General features: G+C 38.1%; 1 protein-coding gene across 10 annotated transcripts in view; it reads left to right on the top strand.

Annotated features, from left to right (window-relative positions):
• Positions 1–15,339, top strand: part of Erlec1 (endoplasmic reticulum lectin 1) — a 91,593-nt gene that overhangs the window by 14,074 nt on the left and 62,180 nt on the right. For 5 of the 10 annotated variants that reach the window (XM_011243744.2, XM_011243743.3, XM_030246233.1 and 2 more), the window contains exons 11-13: positions 692–816; positions 5,254–5,331; positions 5,566–5,641. In XM_011243744.2, the coding sequence (XP_011242046.1) occupies positions 692–816; positions 5,254–5,331; positions 5,566–5,641 (279 nt within the window). Of the gene's footprint in view, positions 1–691; positions 817–4,867; positions 4,946–5,253; positions 5,332–5,565; positions 5,642–8,464; positions 10,530–11,568; positions 15,263–15,339 lie in introns of those variants that run through there. The other 5 variants (XM_030246235.1, XM_030246236.1, XR_003949491.1 and 2 more) reach the window with 4 other exon arrangements.

The following is a 15,339-nucleotide window of genomic DNA, read 5'->3' as shown; positions in this document are numbered from 1 at the left end:
CCAGTGTTTTTTCTTTAATTTTTTCTTTTAAAAATTATTTATTTATTATTGTATGTGTATATGATATAAATAAAAGTTTATATAATGGGTTTGATGCCCCTCTCCTCTCAAAACATTATAGTAGTGTGTATATGATTGCATAAAATACTATGAGCAATTAAATTTTTGGTTTAGGAGGTTGAGGTATTGGCATTGAATTAAAAAAGAAAGGTTCTGGAAAAATGCCTCAGCAAATGAAAGAATATGCTGTGTAAGTCTGACAACCTGAGTTTGAGCCCAAATCCTGTGAGTACATATGCCTTCACACATATTTAAGAAACTAAAGAAAAAACATCTCCAGGAAGAAATTGATACAACAAAAAGAGAGAAAGGAAAAAATATTGAGTCACAAGTTACTACATCTGAAGTTAGGCTAAATTACATTATTCAGAGAAACAAAATAAAGATCACTTAAATTCTGCTTCCTCACTTTGACTGATATCATCACATCAGTACCCAGTAAATGGATGAAGATGAGGACTGGGGAATTATAGGAGGGTCTACATACTCATGTCAACATGCATTACTACAAACACTGATACAGGCACCCTGTGACTCAGTTGGTAAAGATACCTAATGCCAAGACTGACAACTGAGCATATCAAAAAATGGTAATTGTAATTTTAAAATTTAGTATTTTTCTATATACTAGGACAAAGATAATGGAAAAACTTCTGTAGTTGTGGGGACATGGAACCAAGAAGAGCATGTTGAGTGGGCTAAGAAAAATACTGCTAGAGCGTATCATCTTCAAGACGATGGCACCCAGACAGTCAGGTAAAGACTACTTGCCTTTGTTATGGAAGATTTGGGGGAAGGATTGCAGGGCCAAAGGGGAACTGCACAGGAAAACCAACAGCGTCAACTAACCTGGACCCTTGGGGCTCTCAAGAGACTGAATAACAACCAAAGAGCATACACAGGCTGGACCTATAGCCTCCACACATGTGCATGTCTTCTTGTGGGTCCCCCAACAACTGGAATAGAGACTATCCATAAAGCTATTGCCTCTCTGTGGAATATGTTCCCCTAACTAGGCTGCTTTGTCTGGCCTCAGTGGTAGAGGATACACCTAGCCCTGTAGAGACTTGATGTGCCAAGGTGGGAAGGATACACAGTAGAGGGCTTCTACCTTCTCAGAAGAGAAGGGGAGAAAAATGGGGAAAGGGACTGTGTGAGCTGGGGGATCAGGAGGATGGGCAGCAATCAGGATATAAAGTGTATAAAAACTATGCAAAAAAAAAATAAGAAGAAGACTCAATAATTTTTGAGGGCTCATTTTTTAAATTTATTTATTCTCCCATATATTACATCCTGGCAGCCCCAGTTTCCCCTTCCTCCTCTCCTCCTAGCTCCCCCAACTCCCCACCCCACCAGGAGGACCTCCTATCAAGGATGTCAACTAAACATGACATGTCAAGTTGCAATAAGACTTGGCACCTCCCTTATATTAAGGCCAGATGACGTAACCTTGTAGGAGGACAAGGGTCCCAAAAGTAGGCAAATACATCAGAAACAGAACCCATTTCCACTTTTAAAGTCTCACAAAAAAAACCAAGCTACACATCTCTAACATGTATGCAGAGGACCTAGGTTAGACCGAAGCATGCTCCTTGATTGTAGGTTCACTCTCAGGCCCTGAGATCAGGTTTGTTGATTCTGTGGGTTTTCTTGTTACCTCAGGATTCCCTGAGATCTGCCTAATGTTTGGGTGTGGGTCTCTCTATCTCTTCCCATCAATTGCTGGGTAAAATCTCCTGACAACTAGATTAGGCATCAGTCTATGAGTATAGCATCATTTCAGTGACTTTTTTTCCAGTCATGTTTGGTTCTATCCTGGGTCTCTGGGTCTTCTAGGCAGTATAGGATCCATCTCATGGCATGGGTCTTAAGCTGGACCAGTCATTGGCTAGCCACTCCCACAAGACCTCTGCCAGAACCTGCCAGAACAATTTGTAGGTCAAAGATTTTGTGCCTATGTTGGTGTCCCAGTCCCACCACTAGAAGCCTTGCCTGATTAAAGGATATGGCTTGTTCAAGCTTCCTATCCCCCATTACTAGAAGTCTTAGATAGGGTCACCCTAATAGATTCCTAGAAGTTTTCATTGCATTAGGTTTCTACCTTGCCCCCAAACTGCTTCCCAGTTCCAGTTGTCTCTCCCAGTACTCTCTCCCTCCATCCTCTCCGCACCTGATTCCTCCTGTTCCTACCCTCAGACCACCCACAACATCTATCCTATTCCCAAAGGCATCCATGAATCTCCCATCCTTGTTACTTAACCCCTCTGGGTCTGTGGATTGTAGCACAATTATCCTCTACAATTAATATCCATTTATAAGTGAATACATACCATGTTTGTCTTTCTGGGATACCTCACTCAAGATGATCTTTTCTAGTTCCAACTATTTACCTGCAAAATTCAGATGTCATTGTTTCTTTTTTATTGGATAGTTTATTTTATTGGATAGTTCAGATGTCATTGTTTTTTAACAGCTTAATAACACTCCATTGTGAAAGTATAGCATATTTATCCATTCTTTGGTTGAGGAACATCTGGGTTGTTTCTAGTGTCTGGCTATTAAGAATAAAGCTGCTATGAAATAGTTGACCACATATCTTTGTGGTAAGATAAAGTGTCTTTTGGGTATATGCCCAGGAGTGGATCTTGAAGTAGATCCACTCCCAATTTTCTGAGAAACTACAATATGGATTTCTATAGTGGCTGTACAAGTTTGCACTCCCACCAGCAGTGGAGGAGTGTTCCCCTTGCCAGCATGTACTGTCATTAGTGGTTTTGATGGTAACCATTCTGACTGGTGTAAGATGGAATCTCAGAGTTGTTTTGATTTGCATTTCCCTGATGGCTAAGGATGTTGAACATTTCTTTAAGGTCTTCCTCTATTGAGAATTCTCTGCTTAGATCTGTTCCCCATTTTTAAATGAGTTATTTGGTTTGATAGTGTCTAATTTCTTGAGTTCTTTATATATATTTGGATATAAATTAACTTTGTCAGACGTAGAGTTGATGAAAATCTTTTCCCGTTCTATAGGCTGCTGCTTTGCTATTGACAGGGTTTTTTTTCCTTACAGAAGCTTTTCGTTTTCATGAGATCCCACTTATTGATTATTGATCTTAGTGCCTGTACTATTAGTGTTCTATTCAGGAAGTTGTCTTCTGTTCTGATTCATTCAAGGTTATTCCCTGTTTTCTTTTGTGTCAGGTTCAGTGTATCTGGTTTTAGGTGAAGGTATTTAATCCACTTGGGCTTGAAAAACCCAAAATACTGACAGATTAAAATGTTAACCATGCAGAGTAGGACATGATGCTGCATGCCATTAATTCCAGCACTTGGGAGGCCAAGCAGTCAGATTTCTGAGTTTGAGGCCAGCCTGGTCTACTCAGTGAGCAGCTAGGGATATGTAGAGAGACCCTGTCTTTACAAAAAAAAAAGTTAAATTTAAACACGGGTAAAATTTTAGGTCAGTGCTATTTAGGGAACAGCCTTTAGATTCCTTTCCTTTGCAGAAAGAAGCAACCCAGTGTCAAGAACACAGTCATCAACTGCACATGGTGATGCATGTCTTTATTATAAACCAGGGCTAGATAGAGAAACCGTGTCTTAAAAAAATAAGACAGTCATAGAGATAGGCTGACTAGGTTCAAATGCTGGCTGGCTCTTCTGTAGTAGGGCCTTAGGAAAATAAAATGATCTGTAAGCCTCCTGTATCTACTAGTATATTCTTATAAGGTAATGAGGACATTTAAATAAAATAACCTAGCCTAGCCATAACATGCAGTAAACTACCTGCTGCCTTTAATAGTGATGGTGATCTAAGACTGGCGGTGATGTTCATGACAATGACTCTATTCTTTGGTTTGGTTTTGTTGTTCTGTTTTTCTCTTTAATATTTATTTATTTTTATTGTGTGTGTTTGAGTGTTTGCCTGAATGTGTGTGTGTGTGTGTGTGTGTGTGTGTGTGTGTGTGTGTGTGTGTGTGTGTGTGTGTGTGCGCGCGCGCCTGTTACCCAAAATGGCTAATAGAGGGTGTTGGATTCCTTAGCAGTGGAGTTACATACAATTGTAAGCTGCCACATGGATACTGGAAATTATACCCAGGTCTTCTGAGAGAGCAGTGAATGCTCTTAACCACTGAGCCATCTCAGTTTTATTCCTTTGTATAGTGAGGGAGATTTAACCTTCATCCATGCTAGATAAGTGCTCTAATACTGAGCTAACGCCCCACTTCTAACAGTTGGATTTGGTTAGAACTGGGGCTAACATTTGTGTTTGTAAGTTTTTCACTTGTTAAATATACTTTGTCATTTCCTCTTGTTACTTAGTTTTAATTAGGTAGTGCTCACTTATCTTTTGTGCTATCTAGGTATATTTTATTGTACCAGAAGTAAGGTCATCTTACTTCTCAAGAACAACAACTTCAGCTTTTCTTATAATCGCATATCCAGTGAATTTAAAAGATTAATTCTTGTTCCTTCTCAAATGATAATTTTTGTTTCTTCCTGCAACAGAAAGTATTAAAAAATTATTTTTAAAAAATATGCTGACTTTTCAGGCTGACCAAAGTCTAAGTTAGGAAAATAAAAATATTTAAATGTTCAATGTGCCAGACAAATTATTTTAAGTTGATGTTTCCTGCAAAAATAGTGTTTGTGGCTTCATGTGCTCAACATTGAAGCATAGCAGGGTATGACTAGAAAACGTAAAACTTTTCTTTAGATATTGCTCACTGTGAGAGTTATATTTTGGCAGAGTCTTTAATATATTTTTTGATTTTTTTTTGATTTTTTTTTTTTGTACCACATACAGAAAAGTGTGTAATGGGATCACCTTGATGGAAAACAGAAAGGAAGAATTGTTTCACCAAACAATATGCTAGCTGGGCAAGTGGGTATCTTTAAAACAGTAACTTTTCTTACTTTGTTTTGATTGATTGGTTGGTTGATTGGTTGGTTGGTTTGTTGGGATAGGCCTCAAGCTCACAGAAATCCTAAGGGCTGCTATTAGAAGTATTTGAGTTACTGTACCAAGCTCAAAAAACTTTGAATCTGACCTGTAAGAAAGATAATACAAAGTTTCTCTAATTTGTATTTTCCTTATAGACTCTGACTCTGTGATGTAACCTTCTCATCTATCCATTACAGCTTTTCTAACTAATTAAACTGTAATAAAGCTTGTATGTTTCTCCAATTCAGGATGGTGTCACATTTTTATGGAAATGGGGATATTTGTGATATAACTGACAAACCCAGACAAGTGACTGTAAAACTAAAGTAAGTTGAGTCCTTCTCTTTTACCTTTTTTTATTGACAAAAGTTTTACATAAGATATAATAACTAAATAAATTTTATATTGTATTTTAAATTAAAATAGCTAAATAGTTATTAAATTATTAAATTTAAGTTAAGTTATGCTGGGTCCACTTAAGGTTTTTATAGATTAATAGGATAACAAAAATACCTGCTGTTTATGACATAGGCAGTACCTTAAAGTACTCTGTATTCTAGGTGTAAAGAATCAGACTCTCCTCATGCTGTCACTGTGTATATGCTAGAGCCTCACTCGTGCCAGTATATTCTTGGGGTAAGTAAAATTAAAATAATCAAGAGTTGGTTTAGGGGCTAAGTGGCAGAACTTACCTTGAGTGTGGGGGGTCCTAGATTCAATCCCAGTACCACCAAATGAAAAGAATTAAATGGTGGACATATTTGAATTTTTTGTGTTAAGTCAATAAAGGGCATTCTTTATGTCTAGCATGCATGAAGCCCTGGGTTTGATTCTTATCACCACATAAAGCCAACCAGATATGGGAATGCACCTGTAATCCCAGAGCTTAAGAGGTAGAGGCAAAAGAATAAGTTGTTCAAGATCAAAGCCAGCCTGGCATATATGAGACCCTGTCTCAAAGCACAGATCTTAAATGCTGAGTTCGATTATTTAACAATTTTAAATAGCATTGTAAATATCATCCAAAATAAGGTTTGCCACAACAGGAAGTTCTCTCATACCCCTGATCAGGTAGGTATCCAAAAGATGCCTCTTTCTAGTTTCTCATAAAATAGATTAGGTTTGTTTTATTTGGAATGCCACATGAATGGAGTTCCATTATGTGTCTGGATTCTCATACTCAGTGATGTTGAATACATCAGTACTTTGTTCTCTTTGCATTGCCAAATCCTATTCTTTTGTGTAAGTATACTCTTCTACATATGGACATTTAACTCATTTTTTGTTTTTTTGGTTATGATGAATAAGACCTCTCCATTTTCATTCATTATGGTTATATATCTGTGTGTGGAATTTCTAAGGCATGAGTAAAAATGCCTTCTACCAAATGACTCACCAAAATACTACTGTTATTTAATCTCCTACCACCAGTACATGAGAGTGCATTCACTCTGTCTCCTCACTAGCTTTCTTTTTCAGTCTTTCTTGTTAGTCATTTTAGTGGGTTTAGTTTACATTCCTCATACAATTAATGATACTGAATACCTTTTCATGTCATTTTGGTATTCATCTATATTTGTGAAATTTTACATCTAGCCAGGCTTTACGAAACAAAAGATTATACTGTTACATCTTAAAATGGTTAGGAATACTTTATTCAGTACTGTTTTCATTAGTACCAAGACTTACAGGGAGGACATTTGATTGAAATACATTGTTTATGTGTATGAAATTCCGGATGGATGGCTGGATAGGTAGGTAGGTAGGTAGATAGATAGATAGATAGATAGATAGATAGATAGATAGATAGATAGATAGATAGGTAGGTAGGTAGGTAGGTAGGTAGGTAGGTAGGTAGGTAGGTAGGTAGGTAGGTAGGTAGATAGGTAGATAGGTAGATAGGTAGATAGGTAGATAGGTAGATAGGTAGATAGGTAGATAGATAAATAAAACAAGAAACAGGTAAGGCTCAACTCTGAATACAGAAGAGACAGGAGCTCAGAATCAATAGCCACTAGGCTGCATAGAAGATTTAATAAACAGAAAATCACAAAGAACAGTCTGGATCTAGGCTTCTTAGTAAAGCCAGCCAGAGTAATCAGATATTGAGTGTGGAAGTTCTCTCTCTTGGTATAAGTGGACTAGTCAGGCTAGAGACGTGGACAAAGGTATAATTTGAGAGAGGCTCAAGGGAGCCTGACTACTGGTTCAAGAATAGAGTTTGTGTCAGTCTCTTACTCGCGTATTTTTGCTGTTGATACTTACTTCCGATTGCTTGATTCTAGAAGGTGAAAAATATTCTAGATATAAACTCTTGTATTGTACACACCTTTTACATACTCTGGCTTCCTCTTGTTCATTGTCTTCTGATAAAACTATATTATATTGACTTCTTTTTTCTTTTTTCTTTTATGGTTACTGTATTCCATAAAAGGTTGTGTTCCAAGAACCTTTTGTTGCCTCAGTCATGGACACACCCTATTAACATTTTCTTCTAGAGACTCTATAATACTGACTGATTTGTTTTAAGTGTACCTTTTTCTGTTTTTATCCTCTATGAACTATACATAGCTTCTAGGACTTGTAAATTCATGCACATTTTAGAAAAAAATTTGCCATTATATTCTCAAAGATTTCTTTTGCCCTACTCATTTTTCCCTGTTTTTGAAATTACTTAAATATACATAAGTGAAACTGTCTCAGAATCTCAAAAACTTCCTTTTATTTCCACCCCACCCCTGTCCCATCCATGATTAAAGGCAGTCATTTCTGTTAACCTTCATCAGCTTCACTAGTTACTTCATTTGCCATGTCCAGTCCATCTGTGATACACTTTTCATCTCTTAATATTTCCATTGGATTTTTATTATTTCTTTTCCTCTAGTTAAATTCTCTTTGGGCACATGTTCTCTACTGTTTCCCCTGATATGTTTGGTTTTTTTCTTTTGTTGTTTTGTTTTTTCACAATATTATAACAAATAATTCATCCTTTAAGTTAGTGTTTACTTTGCCTTATAAATAGAACTGATAGTTTTGCCATAGTGTTTTCCTGTTTTAGTGATGTAACTCTAGTTACAAACTTCTATATTCCTGTTCTTTCTGTCTCCTTTACCATATTTACTGAGAAATAAAAATATTTTCAGCTATAATGCTTTTATATGGGTGACTAAACTTGTTTTTCAGAAAGCTTTATTATTTATGTTAGGCTTCATGAAAATTGGCACTCAGGATTGCCAAAAGAGAAGTTCAAGGCTAGTCAGGGAGGAATACATAGCATGACACAATCTCAAAAGAAAAAATGGAAGGAGGCTGGGGAGAGAGAGAAAAGAGCCTAATCTGTAGGGAAAATGTTGGGAGGTTTATCCAAACCAGGATCTTACATATTTAGCAAATATATTCTTTGAGAAGATACTGAGGAAATGTTCACCTTACCAACTTTCTAATATTATTATTCTTCAGGTTGAATCTCCAGTAATCTGTAAAATTCTAGATACAGCTGATGAAAATGGACTTCTTTCTCTCCCCAATTAAAAGATATTAAAGTTGAAAGAAAGAAAGATGATTGAAAATCATCACTTTCTCCTGACCACATCTCTTTATAGAGTCTCACCATTGGACCTTGTCTGTAGTATCACAAAAAGGACTGGCAACCACACTGTGAAATTCACGTGTATATAAGAGATTACAGATAAACTTGTAAGGCAGATCCTTGTCTCACTTCATTCATTTTGGTCTTGTATGAACTGATTGCGTTTGGCTTTGCTTGGGTAATGTAATTTCAAAACAAATCTGATCCAAGCAGTTTAGTCCAGCTTATCAAATGTCATATACCTTGTACTTGTTAAAGTATTTTAAATAATATACTTACTGAATAAATTACAGCACATATGACAAGCTAATGAAGTAAAGATAATTTAGAAAGAAGTTTCTAGAAGATTGTATAAAATGAGGGGCCACATAAAATGTATAAAATTCTAGTGCCTGAAATCCTTTCAGCAAATGTTTCTGTGACAGTTGCTCGCTGTCAAGCACTAAACTAGAAGTGGAAATAGAGGAGAGCCTCACAGATAACCTGAGATCACTCAAGAAACTGGTTTTTTTTTTTTTTAAATGAGAGGTTGCTCTTTTTCTTGAACTTTTATGATTCTTACCATGAATGAGTTTACTACAGAGTACATGTCTAGTGCAGACAGTTCGTGACTCATCTCTACATTAGAATGGTTCATTCTAAAATTCACTGTGCTGGCTCTCGTACGTGCCTGCTGTATAGTATAAATCTTAGTTCTGGACAGCTTTACAGCACAATATTTATTTTAAAGAGAATAAAATGTTATTAAGCAGTCTTTTCATGTAATTAGTGGCAGATTATTCAGTTACTTTATTTTCTCCTTTATCCTTTTTGCATATATTTTATCCATATGAATCTGAACAAGGACAAAAAAGTGGCCATAGGGACTGAGAGAATACTTTAGAGGCAGAGCATGTTTGAGGCCCTCAGTTCAGTCTCCCACAACAAAAATAAAAAGTTGGATATTGGGGTTCATGCTTTTGTTCCCAGCACTAAGTAGACAGATTCAGGGGATCAGAAAGTTCAAAGATAGCCTGGTCTACGCCAAGGATAGCCAGTTCTGCACCAACCAGGGCAACAAAGTTGAAAGCCTATCTTAAACAGTCAAAATAAAAGGTGGTCCAGATACTCCTGAAAACCAGTATTTCTGATAAAAGCTATATTAAGAAAGGGTTTATGACCAGGCCTAATGGCATGGCATTAATTAATTAATTAATTAATTAATGTAATGCCAGCACTTGAGAAGTAGATACTAGAAGAATCAGAAGTTCAAAGTCTGCTACATAGTGAGTTTGAAGCCAGCCTGGGCTGCAGGAGACCTTGTCTTAGAAATTAATTAATTAGTTAATAATTAATTAATATGTGAACTTTTTTATTCTACACCAAGTACATTCAGCACTTTTGGGTATCCTACAATTGATTTAATTAATTCAATGCCTTTATTGCTAGGGCGGGGGGTTTAGTGGTAAAGCAGTCTAGGACAGTGGTTTAAAACCTGTGGGTAATGGCCCCTTTAGGGGTTAAATGACCTTTTCATGGGGGAGGGGTGTCACCTAAGTCCATCAGAAAACATATTTACATTATGATTCATAACAGTAGCAAAACTACAGTTAGAAGTAGCAACAAAAAGTTTTATGGTTGAGGTCACCACAACATGAGGAGCTGTATTTAGGGATCACAGCAGTAAGGTAAGTCTAGGAGGTGAAAGAATCTGGCTGGAGACTGGAGATGCAGCTCATTGGCAGACTGCTTAGCAAACACAAGATCCTGGATTCCATTTCCAGCACAGCACAAGAAATGAAGAAAAGAAAAAAGTAAATGACTCAACATAGTGTCTTAACCCCAGAACTTGGAAAACAAAGAAGTATTGCCATGAATTTGAGACCAATCTGATTTGCCATACACTGTGAATTCTAGGCTAATCTAGAAAGAGTGAATGAGATGAGACACTTTCTTAAAAAAAAAAAAAAAAAAAAAGCAAGCTGGGCATACCTTTTATGCCCACTTGAGAAAGCAGAGGCAGGTAGGGTTACTGTGAGTTTGAAACCAGCCTGGTCTACATACTAAGTAATCAGTTATTCCTACATAGCATAGAATGGCCTATATAACAAAAAATATGTAAACTTTTTTATTCTACACCAACTATACTCAGCACCTTTGGGTACCCTACAATTAATTTTAGTTCTCATGCTTACCTACTTGGACTTAGCATCATATGTCACAGGTAAAAAGGATTCAACCTTACAAAGTTGCTCCACATCAGATGTCAGCTACAAATATTGCAAGTACCAAGTTCTAATTTTATATACGTGTGTGTGTGTGTGTGTGTGTGTGTGTGTGTGTGTGTGTGTGTGTGTGTGTGTGTGTGTGTGTGTATGCATGCCTATTTGCCTATATGTGCACCACATAGTTACAGGAAGTTGGGAGCTACCCAAAGTGGGTGCTGGGAACTAAACTCAGGTCCTTTGAAAGATGAGCAAGTGTTTTTAAACACCGAACCATCTATGAAGTCCCTGGATTCTAATACCTTTTACCAGACAGCTATAAATCAGTCTCCAGACCTACTACTTTTTCTCAAAAGTTTGCTAGAATGGCTCACAGAACTCTGGTAAATACTTAGTTTAACAGTTATAAAGGAGAGAAGCACTAATAAAGTCAAATTAAAGAGGTAAATAAGGCGAGGAGGTTGGGCTAGAGTTCAGTTTCTATACTCTCCAGATCTCAAGAATTCAAAAGTTTATATGGAGCGTGAAACCCACCCTTCCCTAATACACACACACACACACACACACACACACACACACACACACACACACAGAAGGGGGGGGGGGGGAGAGGGAGCAGGAGAGGGATCACCGGATGGGATTGAAGTTCCAGCCTTGACAATCATTTGGTCCTTCTGGTAAATGGCCTCATTTGGAGACTGTCTAGGGGTTGTGATTTTTCAGCATAGATGTTGAAAGCAAGCTATATTCTGTTAATCTTGGTTTTTCAGGCTGTGCCTCAACTCTGAGACTCCATTTTACAAGCAGCATTTGAGTAGACAGAAACAAAGACAGATGGGTGACTCTGTACTTTGCAAACAACACAATCCATCTGGCATCACTGACAAGGCACAACTGATAAAGTAAAAACACTATAATTTTGTCAAATTAATATCACACACAACTATGTATGTTAAAATTGTATCAAGAAATTCAGCAAGAACTTACTGAACTTCCTAAACTGAGGAAGAGATGTGGCAACCTAATTTGGACCCAGTTAGAGGAGGACACCTTTAATAGCCCTGGGAGTGACAGCTCCATCTGCTTACCTGGAAACTAAAGCACTTGTGAGTTTATTGCTATCCAATTCTGACATGTAGGAAGGTAAGATAAGGATGAGGGCTACTCTAGGTATGCCCATATCCCTTCTAGATTATGTTTTCCTACCTAGTCCATGAAGACTCATGTGGTTTCTAAATGTTTAGCTTCTGACTTGATAAGCAGCTGAATTACTAAGATAGTAGGATGATTCAGCTATAACAAACCTAATGTGCTTTGAGAAGACTTTCCAAGTACAGTTTCTGTTAAATTGGGTGCTTGCTATTCCATACCTACCAAACTGCTTGGTTAGAACAGAGTTTTAAGAACCTGTGTTTCAAATGAACTTTGATTCAGTTTTTGGTACCAACTGATTTGATCTGATTTTGATACCAACTAATTCTCAGTGTGTTAAGTACATATACACACTAAGTTAGTAAAGGCAAATATTAATAAGTTCTCCAGAGAGTCAGTGGTTGAGAATCGCTGACTTAGGAGCTTCACTTCAGTGATTTAACATATGCCAAACCCTCCAAATTAGAGTATCAGAAATTAATAGCTGGTCTTCAGAAGGCTTTGCATGTAAATTTTCTGTGAATGTTTTTGGCTTTACCTGCAATTCTAGACACCACTGGGCTTGTAGACTATCTTTAACCCAAGAACAAACTGTCTCAAAACTGAATAGAAGCCTGTATACCGCCCTGGGACCTCTCCTTTTCCGTCTCTGATACCTGTAATACCAGTACAGGAGCAGGAGGATGGCAAGTTCAATGCCAGCCTTAGCTACAGAATGACACCTTTTCTCAAACAAAACAGAATCATAGCTCCAAACTGAAATCCTAGAGATAACACAGTAGGAGCTGGAGAGATAGCTCACAGTGAAGAGCATTCGCTGTTCTACAGAGGGCACAGGTTCCATTTCCAGCATCCACATGATGGCTCACAACTGTTCATAATGCCAGTCAGGAAGCCCTTCAGCTCCTGTGAGGCACTTCATGTGTGCTGTACAAAACACCCACACATATATTTGCATTATTTATTTTATATTTTATCTTGTGTGTGTGAATCTTAAGTATTTTACTTGTATGCATGTTTAACATGTGCCTGCATGATGCCTGCAGAAGTCAGAAGAGGTCATCAAATCCCCTAGAACTGGAGTTAAGAATGGTTTTATGAGCTGCCATGTGGGTGGTAGGAAATGAACTCAAATCCTCTGAAAGTGCTTTTAACTGCTGAGCCACTGTGCCTTAGTTAGGGTTTCCATTGATGCTACAAAACACTGTGGCCAAAAAGCAAATTGTGGAGGAGAAGACTGATTTGGCTCACACTTCCACATTGCTGTCCTCCACTGAAAGAAGTCAGCATAGGAACTCAAACAGGACAGGATCGTGGAAGTAAGAGTGATGCAGAGGCCATGAAGGGATGCTGCTTATTGGCTTGCTTCACATGGCTTCCTCAGCCTGCTTTCTTATAGAACACAGGAACACTATCCCAGAGATGGCACCATGTAGTGGGTTTGGCCTGATATTGCTTGTTGTCTAATGTTAATTTGGGTCCCCAAATCTGCTTACATGAGTCTGCACATAGCTTCTGGAAACCACTCCAGTTGGTTCTGATTGGTAAATAAAAATGCCATCAGCCAATAGCTGGGCTGACAGAGGTTGATTTTTGGAATTTTGTGGGCTTGGGACTGGGAGAGAGGAGGGAGAGAGAGACCCACCATGATGGGAGAGTGTAGAGGAGAAAAGAGACGCCATACCTGAGAAGAGTGCAGGACAGAGAGGCATGCCCACCATGTGAGAAGGCCCCGGGAGAGTGAGGCCCAGAGAACGGCCCAGTCAGGCAGCCCTCTGGGCCCAGGGCAGCCTACATAGAGTATAGAGTTTAGTAAGTAATAACTCAGAATTATTGGCAGGAGTTAGATAAACCACATGGAGGTTAGACAGTGGCCCAACTATTGTGCTGCTTAAGGCATATCAAAATATAAAGGCTCTGTGTGTGTCTTTCACTCAGGAACATAAACCATTTATGCACGTAGTAAAACCCGACGCTGGGATTTATTATTCCAAGTGTACCACCCACCATGGGCTGGGTCCTCCCTCATTGATCACTAATTAAGAAAATGTCTTACAACCGAATCTCAGAGATTATTTCTTCAATTGAGGCTCCTTTCTCTCTGATGACTCTAACTTGTGTCAAGTTGATACAAAATTAGACAGTACAACTGACCCCTTATCAACTTAACTATCAACATCACTATTGTGGTTTGAATAGATATGACCCCCATAAACTCATGTATTTGAATGGTTGTCCCATAGGGAGTGACATTATTAGAAGCTATACATTGTTGGAGTAGGTATAGCCTTTTTGGAGGAAGTGTCACTGTGGATGTGAATCTTTGAGGTCTCATATATGCTCAAGCCCTCAGTGTGGCATACAGCCTCTTCTGCGTTTGGATTAAAATAAATAACAGTCAGCTCCTCTAACACCATATCTGCCCACTTCCCCCACCCCACCCCCATGGTGATAATGGACTGAACAAACCTCTGAAACTGTAAATCAGCCCCAATTAAATGTTTTCCTTCTAAGAATTTTCTTGGTCATGGTATCTCTTCATATTAAACCCTAAATAAAACAATAATATTAAGCGACAACCCTTCCTTTTTCATTCATCCTCAAGATCTCACATTAAAAACATAAATAACTTTTAAAATCCCACAGTCTTTATGAATTCAAATGCATTAAAATTTCAGTCCCTTTGAAATAGCCCATCTCTTTCAAAATACAAAGTCCTTTAAAATTCAGTCTTTCCCCTGAGATTCCACCTCACACCAGTCAGAATAGCTAAGATCAAAAACTCAGTGATAGCAGATGCTGGTGAGGATGTGGAAAAAGAGGAGCACTCCTCCATTGCTGGTGGGACTGCAAGCTGGTACAACCACTCTGGAAATCAGTCTGGCAGTTCCCTCAGAAAATTGGGCATAGTACTACCTCAGGACCTAGCTATACCACTCTTGGACGTATTCCCAAAAGATGCTCCAACATGTAATAAGGACACATGCTCCACTATGTTCATAGCAGCCTTATTTATAATAGCCAGGGGTTGAAAACAACCCAGATATCCCTCAACAGAGGAATGGATACAGAAAATGTGGTACATTTACACAATGGAGTACTACTCAGCCATTAAAAACAATGACTTCATGAAATTTGACAGCAAATGGATGGAACTAGAAAATATTCTGGGTGAGGTATCACAGTCACAAAAGAACACATATGATATGTACTCACTGTTAAGTGGATATTACAGAGCATATGAACAACTTACAAACCATATGAAGCTCAAGAAGAAGGAAGACCAAAGTGTAGATGCTTCAGTACTACTTAGAAGGAGGGAAAAATAATCATGGGAGGTAGAGGGTGGGAGGGACTTGAGAGGAAGAAAGGAGGGAAAGGGGAAAGTG

The sequence above is a fragment of the Mus musculus genome, chromosome 11, assembly GCF_000001635.26.
Source record: "Mus musculus strain C57BL/6J chromosome 11, GRCm38.p6 C57BL/6J".
Taxonomy (NCBI): Eukaryota; Metazoa; Chordata; class Mammalia; order Rodentia; family Muridae; genus Mus; species Mus musculus.
The sequence above is the reverse complement of the archived record's forward strand: the minus strand, read 5'-3'. Positions and strand labels throughout refer to the sequence as shown.